The 23392-nt window shown below is 53.5% G+C and overlaps 3 protein-coding genes across 20 annotated transcripts; 1 reads left to right on the forward strand and 2 right to left on the reverse strand.

Moving 5' to 3' along the window:
- The first annotated feature begins 410 nt into the window (after positions 1 to 410).
- Positions 411 to 7415, forward strand: VAMP1 (vesicle associated membrane protein 1). 9 transcript variants are annotated; one of them, XR_014081670.1, is made up of 7 exons: positions 411 to 605; positions 3633 to 3759; positions 3946 to 4104; positions 4824 to 4875; positions 5286 to 5499; positions 6106 to 6255; positions 6828 to 7415. XR_014081670.1 is itself a non-coding variant. In XM_081588224.1 (6 exons), coding segments are annotated over exons 1-5 (348 nt in total). In that variant the 5' UTR covers positions 411 to 603; the 3' UTR covers positions 5467 to 5499; positions 6106 to 7415. The 9 variants fall into 9 exon arrangements, 6 of the variants coding, with proteins under 6 accessions (XP_081444350.1, XP_081444346.1, XP_081444345.1 ...); XR_014081671.1 differs by having other exon boundaries at positions 6927 to 7415; XR_014081669.1 differs by having other exon boundaries at positions 6106 to 7415.
- Positions 7349 to 15242, reverse strand: TAPBPL (TAP binding protein like). 6 transcript variants are annotated; one of them, XM_081588211.1, is made up of 7 exons: positions 14728 to 15242; positions 13879 to 14094; positions 13452 to 13724; positions 11981 to 12319; positions 10501 to 10803; positions 8660 to 8743; positions 7349 to 8494 (listed from the first exon to the last, which is right to left on the reverse strand). In XM_081588211.1, the coding sequence occupies exons 1-7, from the start codon at positions 14786 to 14788 to the stop codon at positions 8451 to 8453; spliced, it is 1320 nt and encodes a 439-aa protein (XP_081444337.1). In that variant the 5' UTR covers positions 14789 to 15242; the 3' UTR covers positions 7349 to 8450. The 6 variants fall into 6 exon arrangements, with proteins under 6 accessions (XP_081444337.1, XP_081444335.1, XP_081444336.1 ...); XM_081588209.1 differs by having other exon boundaries at positions 8660 to 8749; XM_081588210.1 differs by having other exon boundaries at positions 13879 to 14097.
- Positions 15243 to 16046: 804 nt separating this feature from the next.
- CD27 (CD27 molecule) lies at positions 16047 to 22810 on the reverse strand. 5 transcript variants are annotated; one of them, XM_081588229.1, is made up of 6 exons: positions 22463 to 22810; positions 22195 to 22299; positions 19406 to 19558; positions 19125 to 19214; positions 18373 to 18486; positions 16047 to 18136 (listed from the first exon to the last, which is right to left on the reverse strand). In XM_081588229.1, the coding sequence occupies exons 1-6, from the start codon at positions 22596 to 22598 to the stop codon at positions 18012 to 18014; spliced, it is 723 nt and encodes a 240-aa protein (XP_081444355.1). In that variant the 5' UTR covers positions 22599 to 22810; the 3' UTR covers positions 16047 to 18011. The 5 variants fall into 5 exon arrangements, with proteins under 5 accessions (XP_081444355.1, XP_081444353.1, XP_081444352.1 ...); XM_081588227.1 differs by having other exon boundaries at positions 18361 to 18486; XM_081588226.1 differs by having other exon boundaries at positions 22168 to 22299.
- Positions 22811 to 23392: the final 582 nt, after the last annotated feature.

Here is a 23392-nt window from a genome sequence, read left to right on the forward strand (position 1 = left end):
GGGCTCGGCAGTCCTGGTCCGGGAGAGCCAGGGGCCCACCCATCGCCGTCGGAGGAAGCTGCGTGATTGGCTGGAGGCCGGGCCGTGGGCGGGCCCGGACGCGAGGAACTGCTCAGCGATTGGCTGGAAGGCGCCAGAGAAAGGTCCAATTCAAACTACTGGAGCCGCCTTTCCAGAGGGTTGGCGCCGAATTCCACCCAACCCCTTCGCTTAGTTAGACAGGTAAGCAAGCCAGAGTTGTATTGGTCAGATCCTCCCGGTGCAGCTCCTTTCCAGAGTCAGAATGAGAAGAGAGCTGTGATTGGCCGATTGTCAGGGGCGGGCACTCTAGACCTTGTCCAGCCTTCGCCTCGGGGACTAGCGCCCGTCCTGGGCATGGATTGGGCTGCAGCGTTGTCAGCTTGATCCGGGGGGCGTGGCCAGCACCGATAAAGACTGGGGCCGGCGCGGCAACTGCAGTAAGTACCACCGCAGTTAGAGCTCCGGTGGGCAGCCAGAAGCGGAACTCAGAGGTGCGGGCGGCTTCACCGCAGCGTTTCCCGATCGGGTGTCTAGCCGCAGACTCCGGAGAGGAAACGGTCCTCTCATCCTTCTCTCGGTGACATGTGAGTTGACTCTGATGTGGGGGGCGCGACATCTCGTTGCCAACTCTCACCCCAGCGCCGGACTCTGCGGGACCGAAAATGGCGCATTGCAGCAGCTGCGGCGGCGCGGGGAACCACCGCCTCGCGCCGCCCCCGGACCGGGCCACCCCCCCGGGAGGGGAGGCAGCATCCCATTCCTGCACCAGCAGCAGCCGGCACCGCACAGGCGCGGCCGGGGCGCGGGGGTCCCACAATCCACTGACCCCTCTCCTCTCGCCTGCGGGACTCCTCAGTCGGGTCTCCGGCGAAGGTGGGGCGTGGAGACACCCGAGAGGGGCTCCAGGCTCTTTCTTGTCACTGATCAAGGCGGTACTTAGGGCTTCTGGAAGGACAGTCATGGGTGCACCTGCCAGTTAGTTGCTTGGGTTGCTCTGCAGCGTCTGCATTTGTGTACACCTCTCAACCCGATCGCGATGAGCAGCCCCCTCTTGGTAGTGAGCAAAGCTCCAGAAACTTGTCTGCCTGTTCTCTGGTGAGCAGCTCACAAGGACTCCAGGGGCAATGGTTTGCGATTCTGAGCAGTCATTCATCCCAAGGCCAACCGTAGAGGAGGTGTTTTCCTGTCAGTAAGTCTTAGCCAAGTATTTGGAAGAGAAATAGAGCTGAGGACCACCCCCGCACCTCCACCTTCCCTTAACACATTATATTTAGTCTCTAATAATCAATTTAGTCATCTGGTCATGGTCATCCCCGTCTCAAGATCCTAAGAGAGAACTAAAGCTAGACAAATGGAAGAACTTCCCGTTCTTGCTCAGAGTCCTGGCCTGGTCCTAGACATATTCATGTTGCTTCTCTTGGTGACAAAAAAAAGGGAAAGATGTACTTACGTTACATAAGGCTTATAACTAGCCTTGGATTTGTTACTCCTGCGTGTTCCCAACTCCCAACAAGTAGTAAGTGAAATGGTCCCTTCCAATGCTTTGTAACTATTTGTATTTGATTTCTACAGTTTTAACTGTATATGGTAGTCTACATGTTTTGGCCAAGCCATAGGATGCTCTGTGTTTTCATTTTGGGCAGGGGGAGCCTTCTCGGCTGACTGGTTCCCAGTAGCATCCATGTGGGATGAAGGAAGGAGGTGAGGAAAGCATGGTGACTAGAAGGGTGTCACGAGGTCTCTGACCTTAATCTTGTCATTGGTGCCACCAGCCTGGACCGCTTCCAAGACCAAACACCAGCTGCTTCCTACTCATTGAATTTTCCACTTTCATCAGAGAACTAGATTGTTTAGCTCAGTAGTAGCAGAGGAGTCTCATGGCTTCCAGAGCTCCGTATCTTTCCTTTGCCTCGTTTGTGCCTTAAAAGGAAATGGGAAAGCAATTCTTTTAGCTGGGATGAGTCAGGTGTAATCTGCTAGAATAGCATCTCTGAGGGGTTATTCTCTGTCTCTTTAGACTGAAATTTACTTAGAGAGGAGGAATTTCTGGGTATTAGTTCTCTTGTGAATAGTCAAGGCTTTTCCCTTTTGGTGACTTTGTGATGGTTCATCCGTAGTACATTTACTCTTGGACTGCTCTGATGAGGTGTGCTTTGTGAGATTCTGCTTCTGATTCTGCTTCTTGTAATTTCTCTTCTCCATCTAATTTGAGCAATTTTTCTCCTACCTATGAGTTTTTCCTTAGCAGAGAAAAGCTCACGCCTTAGGTTAGACTTTTGAAAATTCTTTAGGACGTGAATTTAGCTTCCATGTGTTGGGAGACATGGAGGGGGATTTATTTGGAGGACTCCATGCTTGATGGGGCTTCCTTGGTGGCTCAGATAAAGAATCTGCCTGCAATGCAGGAGACCTGGGTTCGACCTCTGAGTTGGGAAGATCCCCTGGAGAAAGGAATGGCAACCCATTCCAGTATTCTTGCCTGGGAAATCCCATGGAGAGAGGAGCCTGGAGGGCTACAATCCATGGGGTTGCAAAGAGTTGGACACAACTGTGCAACTAACACTTTCACTTTTTTCATGCTAGATTATTCCCCCACCCTAAGGCTAAGGGAGAAAGAGAATGGTCCCTGTGTATATTCAGTGTAACCCAAGATTTCACTTTGGGACATAAAGAACTAGGAGAGTCTCCTAGACTTGATGCCAAATCTAGAAAAAGAAGGGACTGAATGTCCCTGATGCCTATACTTTGAGGACCATGTCCAATATTTTTGTTTCCTGCCTAGGCTCTTGGAACAGTCTCACAATTAACACAATTGCTTTGGGCCCCGGTTCTATCTAAGTGAACCCCCAACCTTCTCTGCTGAAAAACGAAGCAAGCAAACAGTTCTGACTCACTCCAACTACAGAGGCCTTTGGTGATTCTCTAAGTCGTTCTACAGTGGCCACAACACACTATACTCACTACATGAAACATACCAATAACTGGCTCCCCTTCAGCAGTCTGTCCGCTTGGCCTTTATTTTTATATTCAGCCTTTGCAAAAAAAAAAAAAAAAGAGCTGTTACTCTGTATGCTTGTCCTGAGTGCGTGCTCAGTCGCTCAGTCATGTCTGACTCTTTGCGACCCCATGGACTGTAACCCGCCAGGCTCCTCTGTCCATGGAATTTTCCAGGCAAAGCTACTGGAGTGGGTTGCCATTTCCTTCTCCAAAGCTTGTCCTGAAGTTTTTTGCATATAATTCTCCTAACCTGGATTGGAGTTTTCCAGGTTGACTTCTGGGAAGCAGAGAAATGACATTTAGGCTACAGCTGGCCCATTTGTCCCTGTAGCCATCGTGCCAGAGTATGCGTTTGAGTGTGGGTCAGAGGACAGCCCAGACGAGAGCCCTTGACGCCACCCTCCACCCAGGGTGTCGCTGGGCCCCATCAGTTGCAAGATCTTTCGTTTTTTGCCTTGTGTCTCTGTATCGTATCTCCCCACTTGGCATTGCCAAGGAGCTAGACACCTCCTGTTTGCATATAACATTATTATCACCACCACCTTGGTGCTGTGGGGTGAGAATGCACGGGATTCCTTTCTTGTCTCATGCACTCTGTGCCCTTCTCTCCAAAGGTCTGCTCCAGCTCAGCCACCCACTGAAGGGGCAGAAGGGGCTGCCCCAGGTGGGGGTCCCCCTGGCCCTCCTCCTAATATGACCAGTAACAGACGACTACAGCAGACCCAGGCACAAGTGGAGGAGGTAGGTGGACAGCTTTTTCTCCGAGACTTTCCAAACCATGGGAGTCTGGAAACTTCTCTTTATGTAGAGGGGCAGCTAACGGCTCTGGGAGGCAGGGCACCCCGTAGAGTCAGGCAGGGCAGCCTTGGGGTGCTCTCCCTGGGTCTGGGAGAGCTTAGCCGCTCGGTGTTCCCATGCCCCGCTCAGGTGGTGGACATCATGCGTGTAAACGTGGACAAGGTCCTGGAGAGGGACCAGAAGCTGTCAGAGCTGGATGACCGAGCCGACGCTCTGCAGGCCGGTGCATCACAATTTGAGAGCAGCGCTGCCAAGCTAAAGAGGAAGTATTGGTGGAAAAACTGCAAGGTGAATGTTCCCGTCCCCTCTCCGTTATTTTCCTGGGTCTCAGCGCACAGGAGGCAGGAAAACCCTCAAGTTCCACATTCTCTGTGGAATGTGGAATGGTTCCACATCCTCTGCTGGCTCCTCTCGGGTGGAAATCTGGAAAGCCGCCTTCTTAAGCTGCATTACCCAATCTGGCCACCAGGGTACGCTAGAGTACTCAGAACCATTCACTGGGGGCCCTGGAGCCCTTGAGGAGTTTGGAGGGGTTAGTCAAGCTGCTTTTTTCCAGAGGACCCCTGCAAAAATTCTTACCTGTCCCTTCCGGAGTCACACCAGTGTCGACACAATGGCTGGGGTAGATACATATTTAAACACCTGCAGCTCTTGGGGAATGAGCTGAACATTTTATCATGAAAAATGAACCAGATGACTAAAGGTTCAAAGTTTGCATCTCCTCTGGTGTTTCTTTGAAAGCCTCCAGGCTACAGGAACGAGGGGAAAAGGAGAAGGCTGCAGAAGCTCTGACGTTTTCGAGAATCTCTAGCTGTGGTGGAGGGGCTACTGTCTGATGGGGAGGTGGTACACGAGGGGGTTGGGAGGCTTCCAGCTATCCTGGGGGCCGTGTGGCTTCTTTCACAGTTCCCCAGGACTGGGGCGGTGCTGCTCCCGAGTGCCCAGCCCAGGGCTCCTTCCTTCCTTCCCCGAACCCAAGGGCTCACTCTTTGTCCATGTTCCCCCAGATGATGATCATGCTGGGAGCCATCTGCGCCATCATCGTGGTAGTTATTGTAAGTAAGTATCGCTGAGGTTGCTGGTGGGGTGAAGAGGTGGGAAGGTCCCGGAGTCTCCTCCCAGCCCTGCCTGCCTGCCTGCCTGCCTGGGGAGTAGGGCTGCTCTGACTGAGGTACGGAGATCAGATCGCTGCCAGGGCGGCGGGGAGGGTCATCACTGGGTGCGGGAGGGCAGAAGGGGCTTCCTGGATGGACAAGCCTTCCCTCTGCAGGACTGTGGGGGAAGGTGGTCCCTCCTGTTCTGAGGAAGTGGGGCTGCGCTCTTTGTCACCGGCATGGGTCGGAGGGTGACCGTGGGGATGGGACACCTGCAGCTACACCTGGTGTCTAGTAACCTGATGCCATGTGCCCTCTTGTTGTCTCCTGTCTCTCTCTCTTTGCCATCTGGGACCTCCCGATTCCTGTGTCCAGTCTACTTTTTTGCTTGAGAATGTGCCGCCCCGTCCCTGCTCCCCCCGGCCATCCGAACTCATGTCCCCTCTCCCTCCGTGTCTCCCGGGCACTCGCTCATCTGCCTTCCTCCATCCCAGCCTCGCTTCGCCATCGCCCACTCCTCCTCTTTTGTTGCTTTCATTTGCACTCAGTCCCGTGACACCGGAAATGCTGCTCATGGTGCAGTCTTGAGGTAACTGCCTGGTAAACAGCGGGCATCTCCTTCCTCCCCCCTCATGCTCTCTCCAGTTCCCCCAAAGGGTTGGAGGCGGAGGGCCGAGGAAGGGGCGGAGCTGAGGTGACCTGCCTAAGAAGGGGCCAGGACTAGGGGGAGGAGAAGAGGCTGGTGCTCGTGGTGTTGCCAGGAAAGGCCAGGCCGCTGGCAGCAGGAGGCGGCTGGGGACACCTGGGAGAATGTCCCTCACCTGGAGTTCTTCTCTTGGGCCAGGCCTTGTCAGGGAGCCTGGACCGGGCCTGCAGTCCAGCCTGGGCCTGGTGCAGGATGCCTTAAGAAAATCAAGCCTGTTTTTCAGAGGGATGTCCCCTCCGTTAGTCTTAAGATTATCTGTCTTCAGGGATCTTACCACCTTTTACTTTGTCCTCCAGTGATCTGGAGGACATGTATTCATAGGGAAAAAATGCCAGGACTCCCGTTCCCATCCTAGAAGCAGTCCCGCCAGCTCATATCTGGACGGGGCGCTCGTCCATGTTTTCTACACCATTCTGTGTTGTTCGTGAGGGCGTCAAATAATTTCATTTAGCCAGAGTTTGAGACTCTCACTGAATTTTACTGGCATAGATAAAGAGAGGATGCCTGTGGGTTATAGAGACACAGCAAGTCCAGGGCCTAACCCGAAAATAACAAGCCTGGAGGAAGTCACTTCTCACCCTCTTGTTCTGAGGTTCCTGTTGCTCCCTTCTGTTGATGGAGGAGGATGAGGGGCTGGAGGTGAGGAGCACTGGGCCCTTGGGGAGTCCTTACCCCCTAACACTCCTGCAGTGTACTTGCTAAAGACAAGGGGGGCCTGGCCGTGCTCTGAGGGCTGAGGGAGGCTGGTACCCGCAGTGACCCAGCCCCAGGGTGGAGGTGGATGTCAACAGACAGCCCTGCTTGTGGGTCCTATGCTGCCTCGGCGCCTCCTCCCAAGCGTGGCCTCTGTTCTTGCCGCAGTTCGTTCCCCTCCCAGAGCACCCCGTCCACCTGGACTCCACCCTGCCTCCTCCCCTCCCCACTTCCCTGTGTGGTTTGTGGCACAGACAGTGTGACCTGAGGATGGGGTTGCTCGGCCTGTCTCAGGGGCTGGGGCTGGGCCTCAGGAAAGGGCACTGAGTGAGCCAGACCGGGTGTGAGGGTCGGAGGGCCCACCAGGTCCCCTCGTGCCTCCTGTCCAGCCGTCTGCCAGTGGGAGGCGGCGGGGGCCAGGCTGGGCTGGCTGGCTCTCCACGCAGTAGCATTTCACGACGCACAACCCCCCTGCCTCTCCCTCCGCCCCGACCCCCCTTCCCCTCGTCCTGCCCCAGGGTGGGACGGAAGAGCTGGACGAAGGCAGTCAGTGTGCCCTCCTCACGGCCCCCCTCGAAGGCCTCCACTCTCCCCTGGGCTCCCCTTGCCTAACGCAGGGGGTCACCGCCGGAGAAGAACCACCACTGGCCTCGATGTGTCCCAAGCCTGGAGCAAACCTGCCCTCCTGGGCCGCCCCGTCACAAGAAATCACTTCTGGGTTCTGCCCCGTCTGTCTCAGAGGTGGTTCGCTCTGTGCTTCTGGGGATGCAGCCCTTCTACTCTCTTTCTCACCCCGCCTGTCCCCTCTTCTGTGTCTTCGCTGTCCCCCCCAACCCCACACCCATGTGCACAAGCACATATGCAACTGAGCCCGGGGCTCGGTGGCCACGTGAAGCCGAGGCCCCACAGCCCCTCCTCGGTTTGCCGTGAGATGGGGCGGGGTCTCCACTCTGTGTCTGTCATCACCTCTCTGTCTTTTTTCCTAACCCCACTCTCCTCCGTGTACAGAATAATAACAGATGTACTTCCACCAAAGGCATGTGGCATATTCACCAATTTCCTGTATTCTGAACAAAGGCCAAAAAATACAGCTTCCTACCACTAAAGCGACTTGGCTGTTGTCTGGGCTGGAGTGACCTCGGCCGGGCGGAGGGTGGTGTTGCTCTTTGGTTCCCTTTCCACGGTGCTTTGGGCCGGAAGGATAGCTGACGTGTGCCGTCGGCCTCTCGAGGTGAAAGATCTGGGTGTTGGCAGGGGAAGTGGTCTCCGCTCTCAGCCGTCATGCCTGATGCCACCCGGCGGCTCTTCCGGGTGTGAGTGACAGGAACCCGTGGCAGGAAGCTGAGTGGCATCCCACGGACAGACACCTGCAGGTGTCTTCTCAGCGGCTGCCGTCTCCCCACCAGGTCCTGGGCCAGGCCCCGGGGGACGCGCTCTGCTCCCCACGACCTTCATGCCCAGCTGTCTGCTGTCCAGTCCAGTGCACTGACCAGACCCATTTTAGAAATGACTAAAAGGAGCAATCTCTCCCCTGCAGCTGAGGGGGTGAGGGGCATGTCGAGTCCTAAAATGTCCAGCAGCCATCCAAAGGGGCAGGAGCTTAACCACAGCTCAGGGTTACACAGAGCAGCTGAGACGGGGCCCTGGGGGCCACCTCTGAGGGTCTCTGTTTCACATCTCGGACACTTGGCAGGTAAAGTAGCGAGGCTGGGAGGTGGGGCCCCGAGTGGGGAAAGACAGGGAAGTGGAGAAGCTTTGCTTCTGAGGACACGAGGGGCTTTTATTTGGACAGAGTTCAGTGACTGTGTGTTCAGCCAATTCCCACCCTGTCCCACTGTCCCTCCGCTGCTCCTTTCTGAATTTTTTTTTCTGGTATCTTTTCCAGCACCACACCTCCACCTCCAAGCTGGCTCAGATCTCAAGCTCCACCCAGACCTCTGCCTTCCTGCCACCTCTCCCCGCTCTCTCCCTTGGTATATCAGCCCAGGGCGCGCAGCAAAGGAGGGCAGGGGCCTGCAGAAACCCGGAGTCAGTGATCTGTGCCTTCTTTGTAGCTTTCTTGGGGCTTTTTGGAGTCTGGGTCTTGGCTCAGAGTCCTTCTGGGAGAATGTGACTCTCTTACATCTAAGGCAGGAGAGCAGCTACCCAGAGTGCCTCGAGGTCTCGGGAGACCTTGGTGAGGTAGCTAGGAGGAAACAGGAAGGAACGAGGTTGCTATCAGTGGGGTAACCCCAAGAGCCGGGGTTGGGCTGGCTTTATTCCTGGTCTGGGCGTGGCGGTGCTCAGAGCTGCTGATCTCTAAGTGAGGGCGGTCAGGGATAGAACCCATGGTGCCCAGGCGCTTTTTTACCTTGGCGTCTCTGCAGCCCCAGGAACAGCAGGGTCAGGATGAAGAGGATGCTGGCCAGAAGGACTCCCAGGGCTGACTTCTGCTCTGCAGCTGACAGAGGTGTGGAGGGAAATCAGTGGCAAGAATCATCCTGAACCCTCACCCGCAGCGTGTGCATACAGGAAGGACAGAGCTCGGTATGTGTGTGTGTGTGTGACAGTGAGTGTCCCTGGCCGAGGAGCTCCTATCAGCTGCTCTCCTGCCCTCACCCAGGGACCAGGCACCTGGGGTGCTGGGACCTGCTGGGGGTGGATGTCCACCTGTTACCCCACACAGAATCCTCTACCTCTTCCCACCTTGTGACAACAGTTTTCCAAACTGTCTTGCAAGAGAGATTTAGTTTAGGTTAGCAGTTGACCCTGATGCTGGGAAAGATTGAGGGCGGGAGGAGAAGGGGGCGACAGAGGATGAGATGGTTGGATGGCATCACCGACTTGATGGGCATTGAGTTTGAGCAAGCTCCAGGAGTTGCTGATGGACAGGGAAGCCTGGCATGCTGCACTCCATGGGGTCGCAAAAGAGTCGGACAGGACCTAGCGACTGAACAAAGCTGTTGACAGTTAAACTGCAATTTTGTAAATAATTGGGGAGTGATGTAAGCTGAGGCAAAATCCCATAAGCTTCAGGGAAGCTTATGGTCTCGCGAACCACCAACTAAAGCATTTCAAGATGCAAACTCTTCATGGCATAAGACCTTTCCATGCAACATTGTAAAGCAGTTTTCCTCCAGTTAAAAAATAAAAGTATCAATGTTCAAAAAATAAACTTTTCAATATCCCCCAAACATTAAAAAAAACAAACAAACACCTTTCAATGACATTCTGTGGCCTCAGGATAAAGTTCCAGCTGGAGGCCTGTTGTTATCTGCCCACCAATAGTGGCAGGGAGGGTTAAAGCTGCAGAGAAATCAGCCGACCTATTGTTCACATTTTCGGTTTTACCATTTCCTAGGCAGACAGCCGACCTATTGTTCACATTTTCGGTTTTACCATTTCCTAGGCAGACAACCTTGACTGGACGTCTATAAGTGCCCGTTGCGTCTGTGCGCTATGTCGCTTCAGTTGTGTCCGACTCTTTGTGAGCGACTTCACTTTCACTTTTCACTTTCATGCACTGGAGAAGGAAATGGCAACCCACTCCAGTATTCTTGCCTGGAGAATCCCAGGGACGGAGGAGCCTGGTGGGCTGCCGTCTATGGGGTCGCACAGAGTCGAACACGACTGACGGGACTTAGCAGCAGCAGCAGCAGCAGGACTGTAGTCCGTTACTCATCTCTAAAATGGGAGGTATGAGAATGTGTGCTGGCCCACGTCTGAGTGCTCAGCCCAGTGCTGGCTGATTCCTGAATAAATACAAGCACCTTTCAAGCTTCGTGGCCACAGCCCCCTTCCCCCCCACGCCCTTGCCCCTAGCCGTGCAGGCCCCCACCCTGGTTCTTTTAGGCTGTTCTATAATGAGGCTGTCACACGTGCGTTCCTTCTGTCCTGGTGTTCCTGGCCCTCTGAGCCTCGCAGGCCTCCCCCTACCCCCCGGGGGGGTCATCTGCCCTGATGGCCTCATCTGTCCCTCCAGCTCCTCGAGGGCAGGATGAGGAACTGCTCAGCCCTGGTCTCCGGCTCTCAGCAGTGCCTGGTACCCTGGGACCCAGGGGATAATAAAAAACTCGGGGGACATGTGGCCAGACCTCTGGAGGCCCCCACCTTGGGAAAGCAGCAGCTGAGACCGTGGGAAGCAGAACTAGGCCAGAGGGCAGGAGCCCTGAGCCCAGGTGTGGAGGTGGGGAAAGGAGGGCACTCCCATACCTGGAGGGGCAACCCAGGCGTGGGCCCCCAGGGGCTCCTCCAGGGAGATGTGGGTGACCTGGCAGGTGTAAGTGGCACCTGCAGAGCCAGGCTCCGCCGTCAGGGAGGAGGAGATGCTGTAGGTGCCGGCTACACTCTGCCGGAGGCTGGAGAAGGAGGCGCCAGAGACGGGGGCCGGGGCGCCACCCTGCTCCTCCCGGGTCCAGGTCACAGACACATCCAGAGGGTAGTAGCCAGCGACACTGCAGATGAGGGTGGCTGGCGGGGCTGTGTTCAGCAAGCTCAGTCGTACTTTGGGGGAAGCTGGAAGAAAGGAGGAGCGATCAAATCCCACAGGGATCAGTGGGACAGCAGAGGAGCCTGGAGCCTTCTCCTGCTGAGCATGAGGGCAGGTTGTGGGGGTGGAAGCTTTCTGCTCAGTGAGGTGCGGGTTACGCCCTGGAGGCAGGACATAGGGAGGCATGATTCCCACAGGTCACTGAAAATCAACAGCAAAACCAACTAGAGGTTGGCTTGCTTCTTAGCATCACTATCAGTCAATGATTTTAAACGCTCATGTAAGGTAATGTAAGAAAGTTGCTCAGTCGTGTCTGACTCTTTACGACCCCATGGACTATACAGTCCGTGGAATTCTCCAGGCCAGAATACTGGAATGGGTAGCCTATCCCTTCTTCAGCGGATCTTCCTGACCCAGGAATCGAACCGGGGCCTCCTGTGTTGAAGGTGGATTTTTTACCAGCTGAGCCACCAGGGAAGCTTTGAAACAGTCATCCCGGGGGGGCCTCTCTGGTGGGTCAGTGGTAAAGAATCCACCTGCCAATGCGGGAGACACGGGTTCGATCCCTAGTCTGGAAAGATCCTGCATGCCACGGAGCAACTAAGCCCATGAGCCACAACTAGTGAGCTTGTGCTCTAGAGCCTGGGAACCACAACTACTGAGCCCACGAGCTGCAACTACTGAAGCTCACATGCCCTGGAGCCTGTGCTCTGCAACAAGAGAAGCCACCACAAAGAGAGACCTGTGGAGGGCAACTAGAGGAAAGCCCGGGGACCCAGCATGGCCATAAATAATAAATAAAAAGAAACAAAATTTAAAAAAAAATAAAAACAAACAATCCTCCCCATCAGGACTGCTCCCACAGCCCCTCCTTGGTTTGCTGCTGCTCCTCCTTAGGACGTGGTCCAGAAGGACTGGGGTGACGGAGACAGCCAGCTGGGGCAGGGCAGCAGGGTCTTGGGCCGGGACACTTCTCAGAGGAATTATCCTGGAGCCTGATGGGAAACTGAATGGAATTCTCCGAGAGCCTGATGGGAAACTCAATCTTATGCCATCCGCGCTTCTAGGATGGAGAAGGCACTCAGGTTGTGGGAATGCTCTCCACCTCTCAGCAAAGTGCCCTTGTGTTTGATCCCATTCTGGAAAACACTCTCATAGGCGTATTCCTTTCCCTCTCTGCAGGGTCACTGACCCTGGCCTCACCTTGGATGTAGAGCTGGATGACCTGTTGAGCTCGGAACAGGGTGGTGGTGATCTGGCAGATGTAGGCCCCCTCATCCTGTAGAGTGAGGCTGGGTAGCGTGAGGGAGGCATCTCCAGCTGTGAGCAGCTGCTCGGGCTCCAGGGTGGCACCCTCCCGCTTGGCCTGCCCCTGCCCCCTAGTCCAGTGGTACACCAGCTGGCCACTGCCCTTATACTGCAGCCGCCACTCCACGCTGGTGACATCTAAGCTGGGTGCCACGGAGTAGCCACAGTGCAGGGAGGCTGTGGACCCCAGCAGGAGATTCAGGGATGGCGTCTGTGTGGTCACCTGGAACTCCACTGTGGGAGAAAGTGAAAAGTGTTAGTCACTCAGTCGTGTCCAACTCTTTGCAACCCCATGAACTATAAGCCTGCCAGACTCCTCTGTCCATGGGGTTCTCCAGGCAAGAATCCTGGAGTGGGTTGCCATTCCCTTCTCTAGGGGATCTTCCTGACCCAGGGATCAAACCCTGGTCTCCTGCATTGCAGGTGGATTTTTTAACCATCTGAGCCACCAGAGAGAAAGAGGGGTGATTGTGGGCTGCTCCCTCCTTGAGGCCACCTGACCCCTGAGCTGTGGCATGTCCGGGGTGTGTTGAAAGACAGCGTGCATACGTGGTACTCTTCACCATTTTGGAGTCACTTACCCCCTGCACAATCTGATGAAAGTTATGGACCAGACAAATTACACATGCAAAAGTATGGGTTACTGTTGACCCTCAGGTAGGAAGGAACTCCTGGAGCAGCCGGCAAAGCTTTTGGAAGCCTGGTTCTTCCACTTACTGGCTCTGTGACCTAGGGCAAGCCACTCAGTGTTGCCATGCTCATGTGCTTAGGGCACGGCTGCTGAGAAGACTAAAGAAGTCAGAGTTTAAAAAAGCACACGGTGGTGAAATCTGAACCAAACATGCTGAACTTCAGTCTAATGAGGAAAAAAAAAGACAAATCCAAGTAGTGGGACATCTACAAGACAGCAGCTGGGACTCAGAAACATCCAGGGGGACTTACCTGGTGGTTCAGTGGGTAAGACTCCACACTCCCAATGCAGGGGGCCTGGGTTCGATCCCTAGTTGGGGAACTAGATCCTACATGCTGCAACTAAGACCTGGCACAGCCAAATAAATAAATTAAAAGAGAGAGAGATAATGAACAAATTCTGTGGGCCTGTGTTCCGCTCTCATCTTGAAGCACCAGATCAGGCTAGCACATGTGAATAGAGCATCACATGTCTTATGTCCTCAGGTCACCCGACCAGGTGAAAATCATCCCTGTTTGGGGTCTTTGGGAAGAACAGACTGAGGCCTAGGGGACCCCCTGGGATGACCAGTGTGCATGGAGGTGGTCTTGTCCCCTCCCTTCTCCTACTATTCCCCCATCTCTGGCCCCTTTAAAAAAAAAAATCAAAACTTTCTGCTGCTTTTCATTTTCTCACCTGCAGTCCGCACAGTCCCATGGGGGCTCAGGGGCAGTTTCAGTGTGGGATGCAAGACAGCCTCATTCTCAGCATCTCCAAGAGTCTTCATCACCATGGAGACACCAGGTCCCCCTCCAGATACCTGCACGTCGGTGATGAACCAGGCTGCCATCTCCATGGTGGCCTCTGGCCTGGCCTGGAGGAAATAGCGGGAGATCTCACAGGTCACCTCCTTCCCGCTGCAGTCGGCGTGGAGCAGGGCCTCAGCCTGGGGAATCTGTACCAGGTTCACTAAGGAGAGAAGAGGGCAGCACAGATATGGAGTTGGGTAGAGAATAAATACCTGGGCTGATGGGAAGCTGGTGTGGGCGGGTCTACTTGGGAACCAGACTCAGGAACTGGAGGGAGCCCAGAAGGACTGGGGCACAGGGTGGAGGGCTCGTACCTGAGGCCTCGAAAATAATGAGTGGATCGTCCTTGGTCAGTGTATCCACTTGGAAATTCGTGAGGCCTTCCAGGGAGCCATCATCTGGCACTGGTACCTGCTTCAGCACCAGCAAGGCCTTCACCATGTTCTCACTGCTGGCAAACCCTCCATGGTGCCCACCTTCTCCCATCAGGAAGCAGTCCAGGACCACATCCACCGCCTGCCATTGCCTTTCTGCTGCAGGGAACAGGCTGGTGTGAGCACCCTCTTGCCCAGAAAGTTTCTCCTATACTTACTCCCTGCCTGAAAATGCCAAGTCATCAAGGGTTAATCTTCCTGGTCCCTGGCTCCTCTCTTGTTTTACCCTGAACCAGCTTTCTGAGCAGCTGGCTCTCCAGGGTACGCACTTCCTGGCGTGAATTATTTCAAGTCCTGGATTTCCCTTGCTCCAGAGGGATTTATGAAACTCTTATTTCCAACAATCCATGTAAAGCTCTCTCTTCCTCAAAGGAATTCTCAGCAAAAGGAAATGAATGAGCAAAGCTGCATTGGGAGAGGAGATCAGTCTGGTTGCTGGATGTTGGCAGCCTCTCAACTTCCCAGTTAGTCCCCAGGGTCTGTTGGTTTTGCGGTATTACCGAGAAGGCCCCTCTTTCCTTGGTTTGACCCTTTCCACGGAGTTCTCAGCTTCCCTCCCCAGCAAAATCGGTTCTCTCCGTTACCAGCCGCCGAACCTTCCACCTGTTGGGCTTAGAGGGCGCTTGGAGGCCATTCCCCGCCCCTTACTTTCTCTGGGACCTCGGGGAGGGTGACTACCTGATGCTTCTTGAACCCAACGCACCCTACCAGCCTGTCCACCCGACTCACCGACGTTTGCAGCCCCGAAGAAAGCCAAGCAGAGCAGTAGGCACCACCCCTCGGTGCCCATGGGGGCTGCTCTCCGGCCTTCCTCCCACGCTGCCTTTCTTCAGTCCCCCTCCTCCGCTGGCCAGGGGTGGGCTGGAGAAGGAGCTCCAAACACCCCTGCCTGGTTGGTTGCCTGGCCCGTCAGTCCTCTCCGCTTACTTGGCTTTCGCTTTCACTTTGAGAAAGTGTCATCGCGGCTGCCTTAGCCGCTGGCTGAAGCCATTGGTGTTGGAGCCAGAGTCTGGTCACTGTTCTTCCTTTTCACCTTCTCGCCCGCAAAAGAAATCCCCTGGTGATTTCAAGACCTGACTCTGCTGCGTGCGCCCCTTTGCCCTTTTGCTTCCGATCAGCCCCAAGAAAGTGGAGAGAGTACGGGAACGGAGGCAGGTTGGAGGAAGGAAGGGGCTGATGATAGATGAAGGCTCCCCAGCAGCTGGGACCTTCTCCCACTTCCGTCGGTGCCCTACCTGCCAGCCCCGCCACCACCCCCCCGGGGTCACAGCGCGTCTGCGCCGAATAAAGCTCCGCCTTCAGATCGTAGGGTGGGCGTGGCCTGCGCTCAGGGTGGGCGGGTCCGCTCGCAGGTTGGGCGGGTCTGCGCGGGGAGTGGGCGCGGCCTGTGTTGGGAGACTGAGTCCAGAGCTGGAGAGCTACTCGCGCTGTGTTTTGTAGCTTTATTTCGCCAGGTTTCTGGACCAAAGGTACAGCACGTGGGCCTTACGAAGGCGGAATGCTTTCTGCCTGGAGCCCCAGCCCTCTTGCAGCTCAGGGCTGCAGCTGACCCACCCTGTCTGGAAAAGGCACACAGGATAGGTTCCCACGACTCGTCCCTCTTGAATGCAGAGTTTCAGAATATAGCAAGGAGAGATAAGAAAGCCTTAAGTGAACAATGCGAAGAAATAGAGGAAAAGTATAGAATGGGAAAGACTAGAGATCTGTTCAAGAAAATTGGAGATAACAAGGGAACATTTCATGCAAAGATGGGCACAATAAAGGACAGAAATGGCAAGGACCTAACAAACAGAAGCAGAAGAGATTAAGAAGAGGTGACAAGAATACACAAAAGAACTGTACAGAAAAGGTCTTAAGGACCTGGATAACCACAATGATGTGGTCACTCACGTAGAGCCAGACATCCTGCAGTGTGAAGTCAAGTGGGCCTTAGTAAGCATTAGTGTGAGCAAAAACTCGGGGGGAGGTGACGGAATTCCAGCTGAGCTGTTTAAAATCCTAAAAAGATGATGCTGTTAAAGTGCTGCACTCACTGAAGCACTGTTGTGTTTTTTTTTTAATTTATTTATTTTTTTACTTTACAATATTGTGTTGGTTTTGCCATATAGTGGCATGAATCCACCATGGGTGTACATGTGTTCCCCTTCTAGAACCCACCTCCCACTTCCCTCCCCATCCCATCCCTCTGGGTCATCCCGGTGCACCAGCCCTGAGTACCCTGTATCATGCATCGAACAGTGCTGCACTCAGTATGCCAGAAGATTTGAAAAACTTAGCAATGGCCACAGGACTAGAAAAGGTCAGTTTAACTGCAATCTCAAAGAAAGGCAATGCCAAAGAATGTTCACACTGCTCTACAATTGTACTCATTTCACATGCTAGCAAGGTAATGCTCAAAATCCTTCAAGCGAGGTTTCAGCAGTATGTGAACCAAGAACTTCCAGACGTATAAGCTGGATTTAGAAAAGGCAGAGGAACCAGAGAACAAATTGCCAACATCTGCTGGACCATAGAAAAAAGCAAGGGAATTTCAGAAAAGCATCTACTTCTGCTTCATTGACTACGCTAAAGCCTTTGACTGTGTGGATCACAACAGACTGTGGAAAATTCTTAAAGAGATGGGAATGCCAGACTACCTTAATCTGTATGCGGGTCAGGAAGTTAGACAACAGTAGCAGTTAGAACCGAACATAGAACAATGGGCTGGTTCAAAGTTGGGAAAGGAGTACATCAAGGCTGTATATTGTCATCCTGGTTATTTAACTTCTATGCAGAGTACATCATGTGAAGTGCCAGGCTGGATGAATCACAAGCTGGAATCAAGATTGCCAGGAGAAATATCAACAACCTCAGATATGCATGTGATAACACCCTAATGGCAGAAAGTGAAGAGGAACTAAAGAGCCTCTTGATGAAGGTAACAAAGGAAAGTGAAAAAGCTGGCTTAAAACTCAACATTCAAAAAGCGAAGATCATGGCATCTGGTCCTATCACTTCATGGCAAATAGATGGGGAAAAAATGAAAACAGTAGCAAATGTTATTTTCCTGGGCTCCAAAATCTTTGTGAATGGTGACTGCAGCCATGAAATTAAAAGATGCTTGCTTCTTGGAAGGAAAGTGAGAGTGAAATTGTGAAAGTGTTAGTCACTCTGTTGTGTCGCACTGTTTGTGACCCCATGGACTGTAGCTCACCAGGCTCCTCTGTCCATGGAATTCTCCAGGCAAGAATACTGGAGTGGGTTGCCATTCCCTTCTCCAAGGGATCTTCATGACCCAGCAATCGAACCCAGTTTTCTCACATTGCAGGCAGACTCTTTACTGTCTGAGCCACTAGGGACAACAGCAAACAGTGACGAATCTAGACATCGTATTAAAAAGCAGAGACATCACTTGGTCAACAAAGTTCTGTATAGTCAGAGCTATGGTTTTTCCAATAGTCATGTATAGTTTTGAGAGTTGGACTACAAAGAAGGTTGAGCACTGAAGAATTGATGCTTTCGAATTGTGGTGCTAGAGAAGACTCTTGAGAGTCCTTTGTACAGCAAGGAGACCAAACCAGTCAGTCCTAAGAGAAATCAACCTTGAATATTCATTGGAAGGACTGATGCTGAATCTCCAATAATTTGGCCACTTGATGTGAAGAGCCAATCACTGGAAAAGATCCTGATGCTGGGAAAGATTGAGGGTAGGAGGAGAAGGGGGCGACAGAGGATGAGATGGTTAGATAGCATCACCGACTCAATGGACATGAATTGGGCAAACTCCAGGTATCTCCTTCACTATCTGTGAAGGACAGGAGAGCCTGGTGTGCTGCAGTCTGTGGGGTCACAAAGAATTGGACATGACTTAGCGACTGAGCAGTGATAGTTTCTCAAGTTTGCACACAGGAAAGGGTCCCGATGAGTGGGTGGTGCTGAAATCCGAGGTGCCCTCGATCTCCTTGGATGGTCGGTGGGGTGAGGTGGAGGCTAGGACTTGATTGCACTGATGGCCTTCTCTGAGGAGCACTGGCTCAGAAGTAGGAAATAGGCTCTGGTTTTCGGTAATCCTCCTGAATGGGGATGGCACTGCCCTCTTCCTCACTGGGACAGGTGTAAGGACAATGCTCTGTGGGTGTCACTGGACTTTCTCCTGCGTCTGCAGAGGAGAATCAGAGGAGTTGTTGGCCCGTGGTAGAGGAGGGGTGAAGGGAGAAGGGGTGAGTGAAGGCAGGCTGTCAGGAGGGCCCCAGCATAGTAGAGGGGAAGAGAGGTGACAGGCTGGCAAAGATGGAGCTGGAGAGGTCCAGAGTTTCCAGATTGGGTGGCAAAGCCGAGATGGTGGGGCGGGGTGGGGTGCAGGACCTGTATTTTATCTCTTACTTAATCTCTTACTTAATCTTCTTTGTTGATGGAGGAACAGGGCTCCGACTATGGTGAAAGCAAGAAACATTCCAGAGAGGAGCACAAAGATGCGGATGCAGTTCTCGCTGCACAGGGACCTTTGGGCTGTGATGGGGTGGGCAGGGGTCACAAGGGGGGTTGTGGGAGGGCCTAGCCCTTGATTCCCCTCAGCCCAGCCCTCCTGCCCCCTTCTCTCCCCTTCCCCACCTTCTTCCCCTACCCCCACCATTGGAACATGTCCTTTCCTAATCTCTGGACTCTGCTTCTGTTTCTTCTCTTTATTTATTTTTGGCTATGTCAGGTCTTTGTTGCCCTGTGGCATGTGGAATCTTAGTTCCCCCACCAGGGATTGAGCCCAAGTCCCCTGTATTGGAAGCAAGGATTCTTTACCACTCAACTTCCAGGGAAGTCCTTTCTTCTTTTTCTTAACCCTGCTCCTGGGAGCTTTGTGGCTGGCTTCCCTTCTGAGGGCTTCCCTGGGGGCTCAGATGGTAAAGAGTCTGTCTGCAATGTGGGAGACCTGGGATCGATCCCTGGGTTGGGAAGATCCCCTGGAGAAGGGAACGGCTTCCCACTGCAGTATTCTTGCCTGGAGAATTCCATGGACAAAGGAGCCTGGCAGGCTACAGTCCATGGGGCCGCAAAGAGTTGGATGGGACTGAGCAACTTTCCCTTTCCCTTCTGAACTCTCCTGCATGCATTCTCCTCTCTCTCTTGGGGTGGGGAGTGGGGAGAAAACTCACCTGACCTGTGAGTTGAGAGGGTCGGGGCCGGCAGCCACCTGGAGTTGGCCAGAGTCTGAGTGTGCCGATCTGTCTTGGCCTCTGGTATCTCTGCAAAAGCAGACGAGTTGCGTAGCAGCCACAGGCCCCGGAGGGCACAGGGCAAGCCTGAAGGCCTGAGAGGCCCTGGGGGAGATGGGAAGGTGGAGACAGGGTGACAGGAGGCAGCTTAGGTGGGGCTGAGTATAGGAGAGGGGGTGCCGGTTGGGGTGTGATCAGACCAAGGGTTGCCTGGAATTTACCTTCAGCATAAGGTAAGTGGGAGGGTTGTGGATGTGGGCCTGGGGCCTGGGCTGGACCATCACACTCCATACAGTCCTTGTCCCTGCACTGCTGGCCCTCGGGGCAGGCACACTCGGAGTTAGCCCTGAGAGTGCAGTTTCGAATGAGAAGACCTGGTGACAGAGGAGGGGGAGGGAACACACAGGGTCCACTGGCTTAATGCCCGCTCCAGCCCCATCCCAGGCCCACCTCTAGGGACTGCTACCCCTCCCATTCCTGTCTCCCCGCCCCACTCCACCCAGGCCTGCCCCTTCTCCGTCACCCAGTGTCTTTGCCAATAGTGTTATCATTATTCAAGAACACCTTGAACCTTCTAGAAACAGTCATGGTTCAGAAGTCGAAACAGCTTGCATGATTTCCCCTCTCACTCACCGATGCTTTTGTAACTCCTTACCGAAGTATACTTACCGAGAGGTATACAGGTCACAAACATCTCCTATAAAACATCTCCTATGAGAACTGGGACAAATCGGACTTACCGGTGTAACTAGCACCAGATTAAGAAACAAGATGACCAGTCTCGTTCCTTTCTAGTCACTAACATCCTTCCCACCAAGAATAGCCACTGACTTCCGGACCTCTTAACACCACGAGTTGGTTTTGCCAGTTTCTGAACTCTGTACGTGGAAGGAACCCTGCGCGTGTGCTCATCTGTGCCTGCTTTTACTCAGCTCTTGGTGAGACTGATCCATAGTGTTAAGTGTGACTGCAACTCATTCATTCTCACTGTCACATAGTTTTCCATGGTGTGACTACACCATGACATATCCATCCCTCTACTGTTAACGGGCATTTAGGTAGTTTATAGTTGTTAGCAATTGGGAACTGCTGTGAAGTCGGATAGGTTTTTTACCTGTACTGACATCCTTTGCCTTTAAAATAGAGAATGTAGTCAAGTGTAGAGGTCAGGTGCTGAGTAGCTGCCAATCAGTGATCCTGGGGCAGGAGGGTAGGAAGAGCACTGCGTGGGCTGGGCTCCCAGGTGGTTGGGGGTAAGAAGAGAAGGGTGATTCTGGGGAAGGTGGCACCCAGATGTGGGCCAGGCCTGAGTGGGAGTCTCGGGGGGGGAGGGTGGCGTTGCTTAGGGAAGTGCACTAGTGGGAACCCAGGGAAAGCAGCCCTTACAGGAGAGAGGGTTACAGAAAGGGACGTCTGAGGATGCTGAAGACTACCATCAACCCTAACAATTTCCTTAGCATATGCCTTTGGTCAGGAAAGGGTGTGAATTTCTTCTTATCCTTATTCCTTCTCATCTTTATGCCCCTGTGGCATCTCCTTTCTGAATTCTGAGTCATAGCCAGTACTAGAACTTGCTTTCCTTGTGGCTTATGAGAAATTGTGAGGCAGCCGGGACAAGGATCTGCAAGGGAAAAGCATTGATGGGGAAGGGGGGACGGAGGTGGTAGACATGGGAGGGGGTAGGAAAGGTGTCTTCACCAGGAGAGTACCTGCCAAAAGGGATGGGAAAGGTTAAAGAAAGGGGGCTGGGATTGGTCAAAAGTGAATGAAGTGCCACTGTTTTCAGTGGAGCCTTCAGGAGCCTGGGAGTTCTCTTCGCCATGTAAAACCTGTGCACAGAATCCAGCGCTGATTGCAGGCACTCATCCATCTTACAGATGAAAATACTGAGGTTCAAGAGGACCAAACCGAGTCAACTTCTCTCCAGTGCCCCGGAGTCCTGCAGCCAGTCCTGCCTGGGTGCTTTGGGGCTCTGTGGGCTGAACCTCACAGAGGAGGATCGTGGGTTACACTGGGCCGGAGAGTAGTGAAGGGGGCTGGACTGGCTCAGTACTGGGAAGAGGCCTTCCAGCAGGGCCTGTAGAGTGAGTTGGGGGACTTTGGCTAAAAAACCCCAAAACCCAATATTGCTGGGGGTTTTGGCCAAGAAGAGAGACACACCCATGTACAGTCCTATTTGTAAGTAGACTGAGGAATACCTCTTGTGTTTTACAGATGTTGCCACTTGACTGTTTTGCAGTGGCAAAACCTTGTATTTATTTTAAAGAATACAGTATTGAAAAAGCTAATCAGACTCAATGCATTTATAGGCAAGTAATATTGTACTTGAGTTAAATAGCCCTCAAGCGTGTCCTGCTGGAGAATATCTCTTCAAAGGAACCACTTTCAGTCTACTGATCTATGTACACTGGCACATTCGTCATTTCAAAAATTCTAGCTAAAATGGAGAAAGCATGAAAGTGTTCATAACGCAGCTGCTATTTCATTTCTTAATTGTAAAAAAGATGAAATCACAAAATAAAACTCAAGCCACATACACATTCTCTTTCCTAAATTGGCTTTTGGAGGAAACAAAAAGGTTGTGGTCCACTGGCTGGTATTGTTACATCCTTAGCAAGATATATTCCAAGTTCCAGAACAAATGTGCCCTCTGAAAACACCACCAGTTCATCAGTGGGAGGGGTAGGAATGGAGGGTGAGTTGCTCATCTGAAATCTAGGGTCCCAGAGCCACTTCCTGTTTTGCATTGTCTTGATCATAGTCATAGACCCCTCCTTATCAGTCTGTCAAACTCTGTTCACCTCTGCCCTGAACCACTTCATTGCAGCACTCCCTGTAAATCAACACGCCTTGCCCAGGGCACCCCAGTTCCCACCATGGGCTCCACTGAAGCCACAGAAGCTTGGACTCCCCCCGCCCCAACCTTCTTGCTTCTCCACACCTAGCTCTCCACCTTGCTGCCCCAAACGCTGGCCCGCCTCACCAGAGTTACAGTGCCGACAGCTCTCACAGTGGGGCCGGCTGTGGTGGTCCGGCGTGAAGGAGACCCCCGGTGTACACGGATCGCATTGAGCCGCCTTTCCGTGCTGCTCGCAGTCTTTCACCAGGAACGTTCCTGTGAGCAGAGTACCAGGGTCAAGGCCCCAGGAAAGCCACTGCCCTGCCCTCTCCAAGGGGCTGCCTCTTGGCCTCTGCAGCATTCCTCCCTGCTTCCCTCTCGTCCCAGGCCTGGTCCTGTCTCTCCCCAGGCAGCTGGCCCCTGGCAAGGCCCCCCTTACCTGGTTCACACGTCTGACAACACCATCCTCTCTGAGCCCAGTAGTGCTTCTCCGGACAACTCTTGGGGCCTGGGGTCGCCGAGAGCCCCGCCAGGGTCCCCAGAACCCACAACCAGCAGGGAGGTGGCCAGGCCATGACTCCTGCCCCTGGGGAGCTCTTCCTGCACCCCAGCTGCTAACTGCGGGCCGGGGCAGGGCGGCAGAGGTGCGGGGGAGCTGGCACCTTCCCAGCTGGGCGCTGGTGTCTCTTCTTAGCACTTCCAGGGCAGGTCTTCTTGGAGTCGTCCCGAGTTGATGGCAGGCTGACCTTTGATGCACTTGAAGCTCTATCGTAGCTGTTTTTCACTCAGGCAGTCCCTGCCACCCCTCCCCCTTTCCTGTGCTGGGTGCAGGGTGCTGGGTGCTGGGTGCGGGGCAGGCTCTGTCAGAAGACCTGCTCTCTTCCTAGATGCCCCCGACGCCCCAGCCTGTCGTGGTCTCTGTCTCTCTTTTGAATTGAATCGTCTCTGCTTACTGCTGTTACCAGGTGTTGGATGTTCACAGGGATCCGTTTCCCGTATTCACACATCTGTATACAGAAATGCCCCCTTTTGCCACCCTGTTCATAGCTGCGTGTCCCCACACCTCCCCCACGTCGCTTCCTACACAGATGTCATCAGTTTATAGAGAAGGGAAACCAGAACTTAGTACAGGTGTGCACGATGTCCCCTGAAATTCTCGGGGGGCGGGGAGGTCAGATAATGCTCAGATTTTTTTCAGATTTGGGGAAGAAACCAGCCCCGTAGACAAATTCATGGGGCTGGGGCATTGCTCACCACCAAGCACAACGTTTCTGCCCTCAGACTATCCACTGTTTTGGTGGGTGGATAACGACTATAACCAGCCTTGTGTCAACTGACGCCCGGTTTTACGGCCGAAAGAGTTTCCTTT

The sequence above is a fragment of the Giraffa tippelskirchi genome, chromosome 4 (assembly GCF_054371585.1).
Source record: "Giraffa tippelskirchi isolate mGirTip1 chromosome 4, T2T-mGirTip1v1.2.pri, whole genome shotgun sequence".
In the NCBI taxonomy this organism is placed as follows: Eukaryota; Metazoa; Chordata; class Mammalia; order Artiodactyla; family Giraffidae; genus Giraffa; species Giraffa tippelskirchi.

Excerpts from the sequence above, each read along its gene's own strand:
- VAMP1 (XM_081588217.1), top strand. Across the intron at positions 4,105-4,823 it reads ATTGGTGGAAAAACTGCAAG|ATGATGATCATGCTGGGAGC; the intron begins GTGAATGTTCCC and ends ATGTTCCCCCAG. Across the intron at positions 4,876-6,827 it reads CATCGTGGTAGTTATTGTAA|GGTGGGACGGAAGAGCTGGA; the intron begins GTAAGTATCGCT and ends GTCCTGCCCCAG.
- TAPBPL (XM_081588207.1), bottom strand. The coding sequence starts at position 14,788 with ATGGGCACCGAGGGGTGGTGCCTACTGCTCTGCTTGGCTTTCTTCGGG. Across the intron at positions 13,725-13,878 it reads CATTATTTTCGAGGCCTCAG|TGAACCTGGTACAGATTCCC; the intron begins GTACGAGCCCTC and ends TTCTCTCCTTAG. Across the intron at positions 12,320-13,451 it reads TGGGACTGTGCGGACTGCAG|TGGAGTTCCAGGTGACCACA; the intron begins GTGAGAAAATGA and ends TTTCTCCCACAG.
- CD27 (XM_081588225.1), bottom strand. The coding sequence starts at position 22,598 with ATGGCCTGGCCACCTCCCTGCTGGTTGTGGGTTCTGGGGACCCTGGCG. Across the intron at positions 22,300-22,462 it reads TTGTCAGACGTGTGAACCAG|GAACGTTCCTGGTGAAAGAC; the intron begins GTAAGGGGGGCC and ends CTCTGCTCACAG. Across the intron at positions 18,487-19,124 it reads CCTCTCAACTCACAGGTCAG|CCCAAAGGTCCCTGTGCAGC; the intron begins GTGAGTTTTCTC and ends ACCCCATCACAG.